The 13,814-nt window shown below is 45.5% G+C and overlaps 1 protein-coding gene across 4 annotated transcripts in view; it reads right to left on the reverse strand.

Moving 5' to 3' along the window:
* LOC138526197 (T-cell-interacting, activating receptor on myeloid cells protein 1-like) overlaps positions 1-13,814 on the reverse strand; it is a 289,292-nt gene that overhangs the window by 116,784 nt on the left and 158,694 nt on the right. For 3 of the 4 annotated variants that reach the window (XM_069636631.1, XM_069636649.1, XM_069636639.1), the window contains one exon: positions 13,481-13,762. In XM_069636631.1, coding sequence (XP_069492732.1) covers positions 13,481-13,762 — 282 coding nt within the window. Of the gene's footprint in view, positions 1-12,641; positions 12,772-13,480; positions 13,763-13,814 lie in introns of those variants that run through there. The other variant, XM_069636658.1, reaches the window with a different exon arrangement.

Below are 13,814 nucleotides of genomic sequence, written 5' to 3' on the forward strand. Positions count from 1 at the left end.
AAAATGGAATGAATATCACTGTGTTTAATTAACTGCATTATATGTTAGTGGAAGAGTTAATATGTTAGTTGGACAAATTAGAATACGATTAGTTAATTATATATTTCCAATGCAGTTCCACACAGAGAAAATCATCCCATCTGTAAATATGCAAATTTTGTGCATTTTAAAATGACAACACCCTGTGCTAAATGCTTCTGAAACTAAACCTATTTTGCTGGTTTGGCTAAATGCTTTTCCAGAAATTAATGCTTGCTGGCTTTTTGGTAAAAAGAAAAACGTTTTACTAAATCCTTTTAAAAATAATGTTTTTCCAAAATAATGCTTACTGGTCTGTTGCTAAAAAGAAAACATTTGACTAAATCCTTTTAAAAACAATGCTTTTCCAAATATTAATGCTCACTGGCTTGTTGCTAAAAAGCTGCCCCTAGCACCTACTTCAAACTAACTGCATTTATATACTAACCAATAAAATCCCCACTTTTGCTCTTTTTGACTCTGTACACATGTGCAGTTCATGAATATCCCTACAAGGGTCAGGATGAGGTTGGAGTAAGAAAGAGTTATCATCAGGAACAATCTGTTTAAAAGTGAAGGACGCATACCATCAGATGGAACAAGCGCCTTGTGTTGAGTTTGGGAAAGAGATATCATTAGGCAGGGGGGTTGTTAGGTCTGGAAAAGATCCAGGCCTGCGCTAATGTCGGGACTGTTGGGACTCGGGGCTAGCTAGTTTTTTTGGTTGTAGCCCCTGAGTTCTATCAAGGGGTACAAGCAAAAGACCCAAGGCTATATCCCCCAGCAACACCTCTGTCATTAGGAAACCAATGACACAGGAGCAGGAAGGAGATGAAAGTGCTTAACAACTGGTGCAGAGAGGAAGGAGACGCCAGAGGACATACCATCACTATACCTAAGCAGGTGGAAGGAGAACAGGTACCCTTCTACCAAAAGATAAGAGGAAGGTTTCATCAATTAGGGCAGAACTTAGAGGAAGTGGGAGGAACAACATGGTGCAATATAACAGTGCTCCAGGGAGCTTATGCTAGGAGGGATTGTAAAGAAGTTTTTTTCAGGGACAAAGACTCGAGAGCAAGGAAGTGGTCAGAAGATCAAGGAAACCCCAGACCCAAACCCCACAGAGTGGCACAGGTGGTTATTCCTGGCACAGCTCACCCATTGGCTTGACCTGCTGGAGGAGACTTGCCATCTGATCCAAGCCTGGAGTATAGAAGCCCCCTAAAGGCCCCCAGAATACTCAATTGCCAAGGGACCAGGAACCCCACTAAGCCATAGCCTGCAGACAACGGCAAAGGTAATCAATCAGACAGTCAAGCTGGTATGAATGAAGCTCATTGTTGGAACTGCTTTAACAGGACTTTCTTTATGCTTTTTGACAAAGACTTAACTTGCTATTCTTTTACTGTTGGATTTTCCAGATTGAACTATCTTCTGATGCTGACAACCTTAAGTGTCTCAGCCTCTTTTTGCATGCCACCCTGTTACAGATGGTGTTAGAATTAGATGCGTTAAGTCTGTCTCAGAGGCCTAACCAAATCTGCCCGTGGTATGCAGTGCAAGGATGGCACTGCTATTCACTAGGGCAACCCGTGGATAAGCAAATTTGGACTTGTGCAGTATAGACCAATTAATCATATATCTAAGGGATGAGCCCCTATCTTTGGCCTGTTGGTACTCTCCCAAAGGAAAAGCTCTAGTCTAGCCATAAATCATGAATTTATGTAGGTGCTGTGGTGATCGACAGGGATTATTTATGGATTTTTAAAGTCATTTTATTCAATCATGAGACAGAAAGTTTTAAGGTAGAATAGGGAGAAGTGAACACTCACATTTTTTGTGAGGCCTACGTCCCTATGGAGGTCGACGATTGTAATGGAGTTAGAATAGGCCGAGAGGAGAGTGGATGAGTTCCATTCCTCAAAGGTAGCCAGAGTGACTGTTACAACAACCAAGCTCAGTAGGGCACCAGCAGTTTAGACATCCACTCTCACCTGAATAAACCCCTAGTAGTAACCCCCAAGAGGAGTTTGGACATACCCAGTAACATGACCCAGCCTTTTTGGCCTCATTTGATAAATCTCCCATGGGGAAATAATGGGCCTTACTTTCCATAGAAAAGTAGTCTACTCTACTGTGTTACCAATAATTTTCAAGATACGGGCCATACTCTTTATAAGTTGCTGATGTCAGTGAAGTATGGGAAGGTGCTCCAGGAATCAACACGCACCCATCGTTCATTAGGTCAGCAGGTAAGCAAGGGATGACTAAGAGCAGACCTATTTCTTTAGCTGATTGTTCTGGCCAGGGGTACACCATGAAATTGAACAGTATTACCTACATTGCCCCTATGCCAGAAAACTGCCTAGGCAGATACCAGTAAGGCACCTTATTTTCACTCCACATTATTGATGTCCCATTTGTATGCATCGGAATGGATGTCATTCGGCCCATAGATCCTTCCAAAGCAGAACATTCTGGTCATCATGGTCTACGCAACAAGCTACCTTGAGGTATTTGCTATACAAACCGACAATGCTAAGAACATAATAAAACAGATCTTTCCCCACTTCTGCCAATGAGGCTTTCAAAATGAAATCTGCACAGATCAAGGTACTCCCTTCCTGTCCTGGGTCAGGGAAGACCTCAAGAACTCACTAAGGAAAGTCTTTCAAATATGGCAACCTGCTCCACATCGCAACTCTCAACTCTCGTTCTCCTGTCAAACACTCCTCTGACATCTGCCACCACTTCCAATAACTTGACTTTGATGTCTTCACTCTCACTGAGACATTGTTCATGGCCAGCTCTGTCATGAGTTTCTACACTCTTTACCTCGAAGGCTACAAGATCCTCTCTGAGCCAAGAACTAACCAACCTGGAGGTGGAGTAGCTCAGATATTTCTGGAGTGGATCCATGCTTCTGTCATTCCTACGCAGGCCTACTCCTCCTGTGAATGCCTGGTCTGCAAGCAATCTCTCGTGGCCTCTCTCTGACTGTGGCCACCATCTACAGCCCACAGGCCAGGTTGCCCTCTTCCTCTCCGAGCGGGCTGACCTCTCCTCTTCTCTCCCTGCCTCTACCTCTCAACTTCTCTGCCTCAGAGAACTCACCATCCAACTGGATGCTTCTAATCCCTCCTCTGGGCTCTTCCGCAACCTCTGCGACACTCTCTATCCCTCCATTATACCCTGTGGTCCAACACACTCTGCCAGACACACCTTAGATGTTCTCATGCCCCTCTCTAACTTTCTCACCACTCTTCTCTCTTGGACTGACCACTTTCTGCTTTCCTCTCACCTGAAACTGTCTGTCCCTCATGAAAAGCCCAATTCAGCACTGCCAGCTACCTTCTCGGTCATTCGGCCCATGAAGTGTGTGTCAGTGGATGCATTTGCCTCTCCTCCTCCCACTCCTGTGGCTGACTCACACTCTGACAGAGCCCTCTGCTTGCCCCTGTCATGAGAATCCATCTGAAGCCTACCTCTGTTAAGACACTTACCCGGAAAGCTGTGGGACGTTATTCCCCTTGGCAGCTCTACTCCAGGTATCGGTTCGCCAGGAGAGGGTTCTCCTGACATCCGAGCCCGCTGCCTTGTTTCACTCGCGGGCGCGCACATGCGCCGCGGACGAAGGCGACCGACGGCTTGTGTGCCAAGCCTCATTCTCGCCCCGGCAGGGCCGCGGCGCATGCGTGGCCCGTCCCGCGCTCCAAGTCTCGGCTTCATGCTGTGGCTGTAAATAGCGGTCGAATGCAGGAACGAGTCACGTCTTAACACGGTTTGTTCCTGACTCGCCGTTGTTTTTCACCTCCTTTTGCCTGCTCCCGTTTGGCTCCTGGATCCTGCTCCTGTCTTCCCGAGCCTCCTGTTCTCCGGGTCTGGGTTTCCTGGACCTCCTTCCTGGGCCCCAGTTGTCTTGTGGGTGGGTCCCAATCCCTGGGCTCCCTTTTCCCGGGGCTCTCTATCCCCTGGATTTTCTCTCCTGATTTTACCCCTGGGTTCCTTCCTTGCTGCCCTGCCTGAAACCAGTCCAGCCTGCCTCACCTCTACTGGCTCTCTGTTTCTCCTGGACTTCCCTTCCTCGCTGCCTTGCCTGGGTACCAGTTCAGCCTGTCTCACCTCTACTGGATCACTGTTTCTCTTGGACATAAGCCTTGGGCCGGACTATCAGTTTCTTCTCATCAGCCTCTCCTGAGTCCAGTTATAGTCTGTTTTCTTGGAACATCAATTGGAACTATGCGTGTTCATCTTTTCACTGCAAGAGACGGAGGGCTTCCTCTTTAGCCTACAATCAGTATACTGCATTCCTTGGACTTGCCTCCAACATTGCCTTCTGCCCTGCCTGTGCAAGCACCGTCCAGACATCTGATCGCAGGAAAGAGGTATGTGGTGTCGGGAGGTGGTCCCTATCCATTCCTGTACCATCAGGACTGGGTTGAGGCTGCTTCCCTGTGCCATCTTCTCAACTACCGGTTTCCTGATCATCAGTCTGGCTGCCCCAACACGGACGTCATCTGGAAATAAAGGTACTTCCAAGTTACGTGACACACAATTTAACAACCTCCAAGTGCAATGCTTGGTAGGACTCCAAACTAGCTGCCCTGAAATGCAAGGGCAGGGTGGCTGAGAGGAAGTGGAGGGCTTCGGGTGCTTCCTCTGACAAACTGGCCTGCCGCCTGCTCCAAAGGCAATATAGACTCTCTGTCCTGTCCAGGATGAGAGTCCACATCCAAGCCTGCATCTTTACAGCCCCTAACAACATGGCCAAACTCTTTAAAATATGCAAGGAGTTGGCCAATCTTTCTGCAGTCTCCACCTCTACTGTTCCCTCCCAAGCCCTCTGTATGGCTCTGGATTCTCACTTCACCACTAAAACTCAGGATATCCTGTCCTCGGTCTCCTTTTCCTCTCCCTCTACCTCATGCAGCTGCCATCTGGCCACCACTCGCTCTCTTCTTCTCTTCTCCTCTTTCTCTCTGACAACACCTGACAGGGTTTCTAGACAAGTCAGATCTATGAAAGTGACATGCAAACAGGTGATCCCCTGCTCCTCCAGAAATATCAAGGACACCTTCGCTCCAGCCTTGGTCGATTTCTACAATCACTTCTACACCACTGGATCTTTCCCCTATTTGCTCAAGCCCTTCCTTGTGCACCCCCTCCTTAAAAAGCCTTCTGCCGATCCTACCTGTCCAGCAAACTATCACCCAACTCTATCACTCCTTTCCTGGGCAAGCTCCTGGAAAAGCTGTCTGTCTCCCAGCTTACTCTCGACACTGAATCTGTTGGTTGTCTCCATGACCATCAGTCTGGCTTCTGGCATTGCAACTGCTCTCCTCAACACCCATGAGGATGTACTCTCTAATCTTGACTCCAACTTTCCTTCTGACCTCATCCTCGTTGACCTTTCCTCTGCTTTTAACATGGTCAACTACTCCATCCTGATCATTCGGCTCTGTGAGAACCTGGGCATCAAGGATCAAACCCTGGAGTGGTTGACTTCCTTCATCCTGGAACGACCCTCCCAGGTCCCACTTGGGTCATTTCTCTCCAGCACCTCTCTCTCCACATTTGGTGTTCCCCAGGACTGTAACCTCTCACCCTGGCTCTAATGTCTATTTGGCCCCTTTGGCCCACCTGATCTGTACTTTCTCCTGTAACTTTCAGTGATATGCGGATGACACTCAGCTCTCTTTCAGGCTCCCCATAGCCTCCTCTCCTCTCTCGCTCATTCGTGACTGTCTATCCGCATTTAGGATTGATACAACTCCAACAGCCTCTGCCTCAATGCCAGTTGGGACCCCTACTCCCGTTTTCCCTCTCTCACTGTGGCTGCCCTCCTTGAGCCCTCTTCCTTCACCTTCCTGTGAGGCAAAAAACCTTGGTGTCATCTTCAACTCCACTCTCTCCTTCTCTCCGTACATAACAGCCTTTGCCAAAAAGGCCCACTACCAGCTGCACGTCCTCATAGGGGTCCTTCCTTTTCTCACTTTCCCCCAGAAGCTCACTGTCTCTAGAGCCCTGGTTCTCTCTAGGCTGAACTACTTCTCTAGCTACTACAAGCCTCTTTCTCAATCTGCCTTCCTCTACTCGCCGCCCTCTGCAATTAATCCAGAACAGTACTGCAAGACTTATCCTTGGCCTCAAGCCCAGGGACTGTATCTCTCCAGCCCTGAAATCGCTCCACTGGCTCCCAGTGGCTGCAAGGATCAAGTTTAAGACCCTCTGCATTATCCACAAGGCTTTCTGGCAGGGTCGGATTGGCCCCTTGGCTGTTGGACCCGTGGCGGGGCCGAAATTGTCCCTATGGAGTGAGGGCCAGTTTCTGGCCACGCCTGGGCTGGTTTGAATTTTTTTAAAAAAACATATTTTTTCAATAATTTTCTTTTCAATTAGTATTATTTTTTTTTCAAAAACCTTTCATCCTTCTTAGGTCAATAAATGATTACCAACATAGGTTGGATGATATTGTATGCATATTTGTTCTATAAAAAAGAGCTTAAGCGCAAGTGCTATACAATAACAGATTATCATTTGGCCTTGGACATCTGCATGCATCCGCAGTAATTTGGTAATATGGACCTATACACACAGATATTAATGATGCATATGGTGATCCATTATTGTATGAAATGTATATCACATTAGTGAAATCATAACCATATTTTTCATAGTGTACTTAGGAACAATGCTATTTGATGCCACTTCCTGTTTTGTCAAGAGGTGAAAGGTCATGTTTCATCGCTTCCAGGGATGTCACTTTGGCGTGGGGTCAAATGACATCACTTCCGGTGATGTCATCAGAGGTCAATGGTCATGAGACGAGGGGCTGGCCACATTTTTGAGGTGAGGTGTGGGCCACTTTTTTTTGGGTGACTGGGCCTATTTCTTGTCCCAGTGCGACCCTGCTTTCTGGGACCAGGGCATGCACTACATCCAAACCTCTCTCTTCCAAAATACCTTCCTTCTCGGGCCCTTCGCTCAGCTACTTCCAGCTCTCTGAGGGTCAGACGCTTCTCCAGATAGAGAGTTGGGGGTATATCTCGCTCCTCTGCAGGTGCATTCCCACTGGAGTGGCCTCCCTACCCAAACTTGAGCTGGACCACCTGAAGTTCTGGAAGCAGCTTAAGACTTTCCTTTTCTCTTCTACTTTCTCTCTCCATCCCCTACTGACCTTCCGTCTGCGGCACTGACTGGTTGCTTGGCTACCCTCAGAGTCTCACTGGGTACCAGGCTCCTCCATGATCAATCTCCCCTGCACTGTCCCTGGGTCTACCGCACACTTGGGGACGGTATAACTGTAACCTCTAGAGTCCCCTGCCTCCTTGCACTTACTCAGAGCCATGCTGCCTTGGCTGCTCGTACTGAGAGCAATGTTGCCCTGATTGCACTTCCCCCTTCGCTCTCCCTGACCCTTTCCCCCCTCCCTTTCCCCTGCACTTTGCTTTGTCACACTTGTACGATATGAATGACACAAGGCCAAATAAGAGTGTCTGTCTGTCCTCCCGCAGTCTTCCCTCCCTTGTCTTGTTGAGCCTAGAAACACTGTACAGGCGCGTTAAAAATGACATATCATATCATATCATATGTATCACCCCAAACAAGGGGCATTGGAGAGTATTTCAGTCAAATCCTGCAGAATATTCTCCAGTAGATGGTTGAAGAAGGCATCCGGAAATAGGACAAGCTGCTTCCCTGTGCCTTATTTGTGGACAGAATGACACCCCAAGACTTAACAAGATATTCTGTTTTTATCATTAATCTATGGAAGGAAGCCTTGAGATGTGCAGGACATTTTGAGGTTTGGCTGGAAAGGACCATGGGATGAAAAGGAAGAGACCAACAAGATTATTCATGCCACCCATGAAAGGCTACGATGTATCCACATCCCTGGATAAACAACATCTGAAAATTTGGTAGACGTAGGTTCAACAGTGTGGAGTTGTATAGCCGGACAAACATATACACACACACACACACACACACACACATACATACATTCCACTTTATATATAAAGATGGTAATTAGTGTAGTATTTGGATGAATCCTAAAGCAATAAGTAATATATTGTTTACTTACCTTTCTGGGCCCAGTGCCCATACTTTTAATACGACTAGCCTTGCAGCATTTTTCTGTGTTGTTTAAAAGTCATTTATGTGCAGTAGTCTCTATTCAATTATCCAAACATTAACTGTTTGATTGAAGTAGCTTTCTGTTTCCTTCTAGATAGGGCATGGAAAGGTTTCAGGATGATGCATCCTCTCACACCTAAGTAGACAAGATCATGTGATTCAATTCCAAAAATGAGAACCATTGTCCATAGGTCAGGATTCTAGGATGAAAGAAATTTGACGTCTTTCATATATATTTTTCTTTTGCCATTAACTTAAATATGGACCAGCAATGAATGTCCTGTTTGTTTTTACAATGGGCCTTATTACAACCCAGGCGTTAAGGGTTTAACGGCGCCGTTGGCGCCGTTAACCCTTAATGCCTGATTACCATTTTAACGCCTGCTTTTAGCAGGCGTTAAAATGCAAGGCGCTAACCCGCCTTGGTGCTAATTACGGCACCGTAATTTACGGTGCCGTAATTAGCGCCTTCCCCACTCCCATTATGCCCTATGGGGCAAAAATGGGAATGGGGAACGGTGAATGGGGAATGGGGATTTACCGCCCCACTCACCTTGGAATGGGGCGGTAAATCCACCATCCACCATGGTGTAAATGGAGTTTACACCATGGTGGTAAAGTAGGGAATTTACCGCCTGGGTTGTAATGAGGCCATATGTATTAGTTTGAACGAGAGACCAAAGCTTGTCTCTCAGCACACAGTGAGAGTGACCTCCTTCGAACTTTGATGTCTGTGTACTACCAGAAGCCATGTCTGCTTAGGGAAATTGAAGAAGTGTGCAACTGGCAATGCCCACAACTCTCACCACATAAAGGTATCCATCAGTAAAAGAGAGAAAGGGAACATGATGGGGCAGTGTGTTGATACTTTGGGAAAAAATGGAGAGCACAGCAAGTATCGGACCTTTATGCTTAAGTTTCCTTCTTACTCTGCCCCCCATTTTCAACAACACGCTAAAGTACCCAGCAGGAGGAGTTACATGCTTTACAAGACACCTACAGATATACATGCATATGCTCCAGTTAAAGGGCAGTGGATCTAGCTCAGATTTGTCACATGTCAAGGACATCTGGCGTGTGATTGGTTCTGATTTAGCTATACTGGCCTGTTAGAGATAGAAGCCTTTCCAGCCATCTCCTTTCAGACATGACTGACTGCCTCTACAATATCAATCCAATATATGTATTAAATTCTCTAAGGATCTCTGTGCATTTCTTCCAACTTCTCTTCTTGAAAGATTCTGCAAAGCGCCTCGTTATGAGAAGAGGAAACATTATCTCCAAAAAGGAGAAGGACATATTTTGCAGCCATTTTATCCTCACAAACAGGCTCTGAGGCTGCCCGACTAAGTATATATAGTTTACGGCTAGAAACACTCAACTTTTAGGGTGTGTGTTGTGAAAACATGAAGTGAGTGCCAATCCCAGTGCGCTTACGTATTGCAAGCATTCATCCCTTTAATCACAGATAGATCTGTACATTATGTGGTTTGATGAATCCTGCGGAGTCCTCACAAATACCCTACCTAAAGTCTCCTCCCAGGTGGCCAGGTGAAGGCAGCTGCTACCTGATCCTAACCGTGGGGGTGGTATTAACCAAGAGAATCAACTGGGAGAAGGGCCCCAAGGGAAATGGAGGACTCTGTTAGGTGAGACACAGTATTTGTCTTCCTAAGAGGAAGAGATGTTAGTGATGCCAGAAAATGTAATGTATTGATGTCAAAGTGAGATTTCTTGTTCGAAAGATTTTCATCCTGGGGTTTGCAAAAACTGTCCTAATCAATCATTAGGCATAAGACAATCCATCACAAAGTTGCCACATCTATAATGGTAAGAAGTACTATAGCCAACAAGAGAACATTAAAAGTGGACAAGAGAACATTGCAACCTTAAGTTCTGATAAAGCTAACTCTCCTTTGATTCCAAAACAATCATTGACTCCTTTTAAATGTCCTCCAAAAACGTAGTTAATAATTGAAGTGAAGTAAGTTTATGTAAAAACAAGGTTCAGCAAGAAAAAGGCAATTTGAACATCGAGGACTTCAAGTCCCACAATTCCCAAACTACTGGGATGAAGAAGAGGGATTTGGAGGCACTAGAGTGCAAGGTGCAGTCTAATAGTCCAAATGACCCACACCTGATGAAACCTGGGAAGTTTAAATGTCCCCCACAGGTGGAGGCCATGAGGAGGAGGAAGAGTAGTGGGAGGAGGAGTGTTTTCCGTAGCTCCACGTTGCCATTGCAGTTGAACTTTCAGAAATGCAGAGAAGCCAAAGCCTCCATGATTTGCAAATTAGTAGGCGGTTCTGGGAGTGTCTCTACCTTCAAAGACCTTGTATGCAGAGGTTGCTCAGCGGGAAGCGTTGTGTGTGAAAGCTTTCCCCCTGAGAATCATAAATGCAGAGGTTGCTCAGCGGGAAGCGATGTGTGTGAAAGCTTTCCCCCAGAGAATCATAAAAGCATTGAGTTTAACGGCTTTCCCCATTGTGAAATGGGCTCTGGTGGTAGGCAAGCCCCGGAGTGTCTCTGGAGCGAGAAACACTGCTTTGCCAAACAGTGTGGGCCTCGGGAAGCAGAAGCAAGCAGTTTGCCAGGTGGAGTGCAGCAGAGCGAGCGGATGCGTATGCGATACCCAGTGAGTTCACTAGTGTAATTTGACCCTGAAACGCTCCATGATCACCCCTGGGCTAATTGAATACTTTTGAATACCAAACTGATACAAAGAAGCTAGAGTGTCACAATAAGAACTATTATTGCTAAAGCCAAAAGAAGATAATATCAAAGCAAGTTTATATGAACCAACATTGCCAAAGCCAAGAGAAGGTAATTAAGAAACTGGTTATTTGCAAATGCTATTGTCAGAGTGAGAAAGAAGCAATTGTTGTAAATGAACTAAACAAGCATTGTCTTAGCCAAAGAAAAGCGAGTTCGAGCAAAAGCCATTCTCAGCATTTGGTTAATGGGAAAACAAGAGTGGCAGGAGAGCTGCCTTCCTGATAGAAAGTATTCAGGAAGAGAGGAGCATAGCCTGAATTGGATGTGACAATCACAAGAGTGGAACATACAGCACCAATGTGTTTCATGTTTTACCAAACGAGCTAGTCAAAATTGATGTTGTGGAAAATGAAAAAGACTTCTCTAGGTTGTTTGAAGTAAACTTTACCACATATGTACTTGAAGTAGTGTTAAAAGTTGTCATTGGTCCTGACAGGCGAGTATAACATGGCAAGGGACTTTATCGTGGTAGACCTGGCAGGCGAGTGGACCAGTTAGAAATCATTGAATGTGTTGTGGTGAAAGACTGTGAAAAAGAAGAAGTGACGATACCACTATAGTATATTGTGAACTGGGGTAGAATCATCCTGACAAATCATTATTGCTGATGCAAGTATTTGTGAATTGTTGTGGAACAGTCCTGGCAAACACATTTACGCTGATACCGACGAACTGTGGATGTATTATTATTTGTAAAGAAGAAGTCGTTTTAAACTCTATACTTCCAGTCAAGAGACAAGGGGTCTCATTACACGTTTGGCAGTGCCTTGCCGGTAAAACCGCCAGGCTGCCGCCAAACTTGCACATTTTTTCCGGTGCCCATGAAGGGGCATTTACCGGGGTATTACAACCCCAGCGGACCCGGTAATTGCCCACTCCTGGGCACCGGAAAATATTTTTCCCCATTCCCATTTGAGCCCCATAGGGGAATGGGGAAGCTGGATGCACCGGCACCATTCGTGAATGGTGCTGATGCATCCGACATGCTCTGCTGAATATTTTGAACTGTTGGTCAAGTCTGAGTGATAGACTTTCCGGAACAAGAAGAACTTTATCATTAAAACCTTATTGCAAAACAGAACTTTCCTATTTTGAACTGTTGATTGAAAATCCCGTTTGAATCTGGGCAAAGGGCTCTCGCCCAGGTTATAGGGAGAAACAATTATCAGGTTTATATGTAACATAACTGTTATTTCTGTTATATTTGAATTGCCATTCATTACCTTGTTACGTTTGTTGTATGAATAAGTGTGAGGGACGGATTCCTTTTGTTAGAGTGTCTCCTTTAGTTTATTTTGATAGGCAGGGAAATCCCCCTAAGGGTAGGGATATTGAGGCATTTGTCAAAACCAATTTTGAGTTAATAAAATGGCATCTTATGAAAAACCTCTTCAAATTTGTCTGCCTCACATTTCTGACCCAGGAACACTCTTTGAAGCTCTTTGAAGCTCTTTGCCCCCTTTATCTATCTCATGGACATATTTCAAAAGCATACAATAGGGGTGTACGTTGCAAAGATAACCTCTATCAGAAAATAATTTAAATGTCTGTTCTAGGTTTTTATAATGTTCTTTGCTTTGTAAGATAAGTGTAACATTCTTAAAGGGAGTTCAATACATACTGGAATTTATTATTAGAAATGAAAAAGTTACAGTCCCAGTGCAAATACATTATTTCCATTTTTAATTGTGTATTTGACAGATAATACACACCATTTTCTCTCTCCAAATGTCCTGCACCCTTAAAAAGGTTCCAGCTCAGATTAAAATCGATCATCAGTTTCATCTGTGTGAGCCAAGGTAATGTTAACCGTTGTGCTCTGGCCACTGATAGACTGGTATGCTGCTGAAACATCACATGTGTTACAGTATGCAAAAACATTAATATTTAACAAAAAAGAAAAGAAAAACACACACACACACGTAGACACTGCACCCCGGTCCTCTGATCCCCTGCAATGGATATCAGAATCATGGCAGATCCCACAGAGGCTATCGTTGTCCTCATCACCCCTCCTCCCATATGGACAATGTGCTCTCATAGTGGTGGCATCATTCCTTCAGGGCACACGTAATGGTGACGTTTGTCTCCAAATACCAGCCCTATCCCCACTTATGGAGATGTTTTGTCACTGTTGCTTTCACATGACTATAAAAAACGCTGCTGTGAGCAATGGCTGGAGAGGCTCTAGCAAATGTGCACTGGACAACTGGCCTCTCACCCCGAGGGAGAAAGAGACACAAACATACAGTGAGACAGAGAGAGAGAGAGAGAGAGAAAGAGAGCACAAAGAGACCGCGAGAGAGAAGAGAGTAAGAGAGAGGGAGAGAGAGAGCACAGAGAGACAGATGTAGAGCCAGAGAGAGAGAGAGAGACAGAGAGAGAGGGAGAGAGAGAGAGAGAGAGAGAGAGAGAGAGAGAGAGAAAGAGAGAGATTAATGTATGATGCAGCGGGCACTGCTAGCCTTTCATAATCCTGTAATAAATGGAAACCTCTGAAAGAATATCATTACTTTTATTGCAAGCATCAGAGCTGAACTCCTTGTCTCACCTCGAACAGTGACATCCAAAGTGTTGCTAGGCTCAGACCATTCTAGGGGTGTTGATTGTGACTTAAATTGACAAGTGTATTCCCCTTCATCTCTGTCCTCGGCTCCTGGGATGTTGAACTGTGTCTTCTCTGCTGAGGCATTCTTCTCCTGGCTCAGGTTCCCGGCCTTCATTAGGGCAAAGGTCAGATTTCCATAGGGCCCCTTGCAAAGAAAGGTTAGGTTCTCACCTCGGACGGCATTTTGGTCAGGAGTTACAGATAATTCTGGTTTCAGGCTGAGCTCTAAAAGGAAGACATACAAGAAGATAAGCACCAATGTGCACTACCATCCTGC

The sequence above is a fragment of the Ambystoma mexicanum genome, chromosome 1q, assembly GCF_040938575.1.
Source record: "Ambystoma mexicanum isolate Mex_15411 chromosome 1q, UKY_AmexF1_1, whole genome shotgun sequence".
Classification (NCBI taxonomy): Eukaryota; Metazoa; Chordata; class Amphibia; order Caudata; family Ambystomatidae; genus Ambystoma; species Ambystoma mexicanum.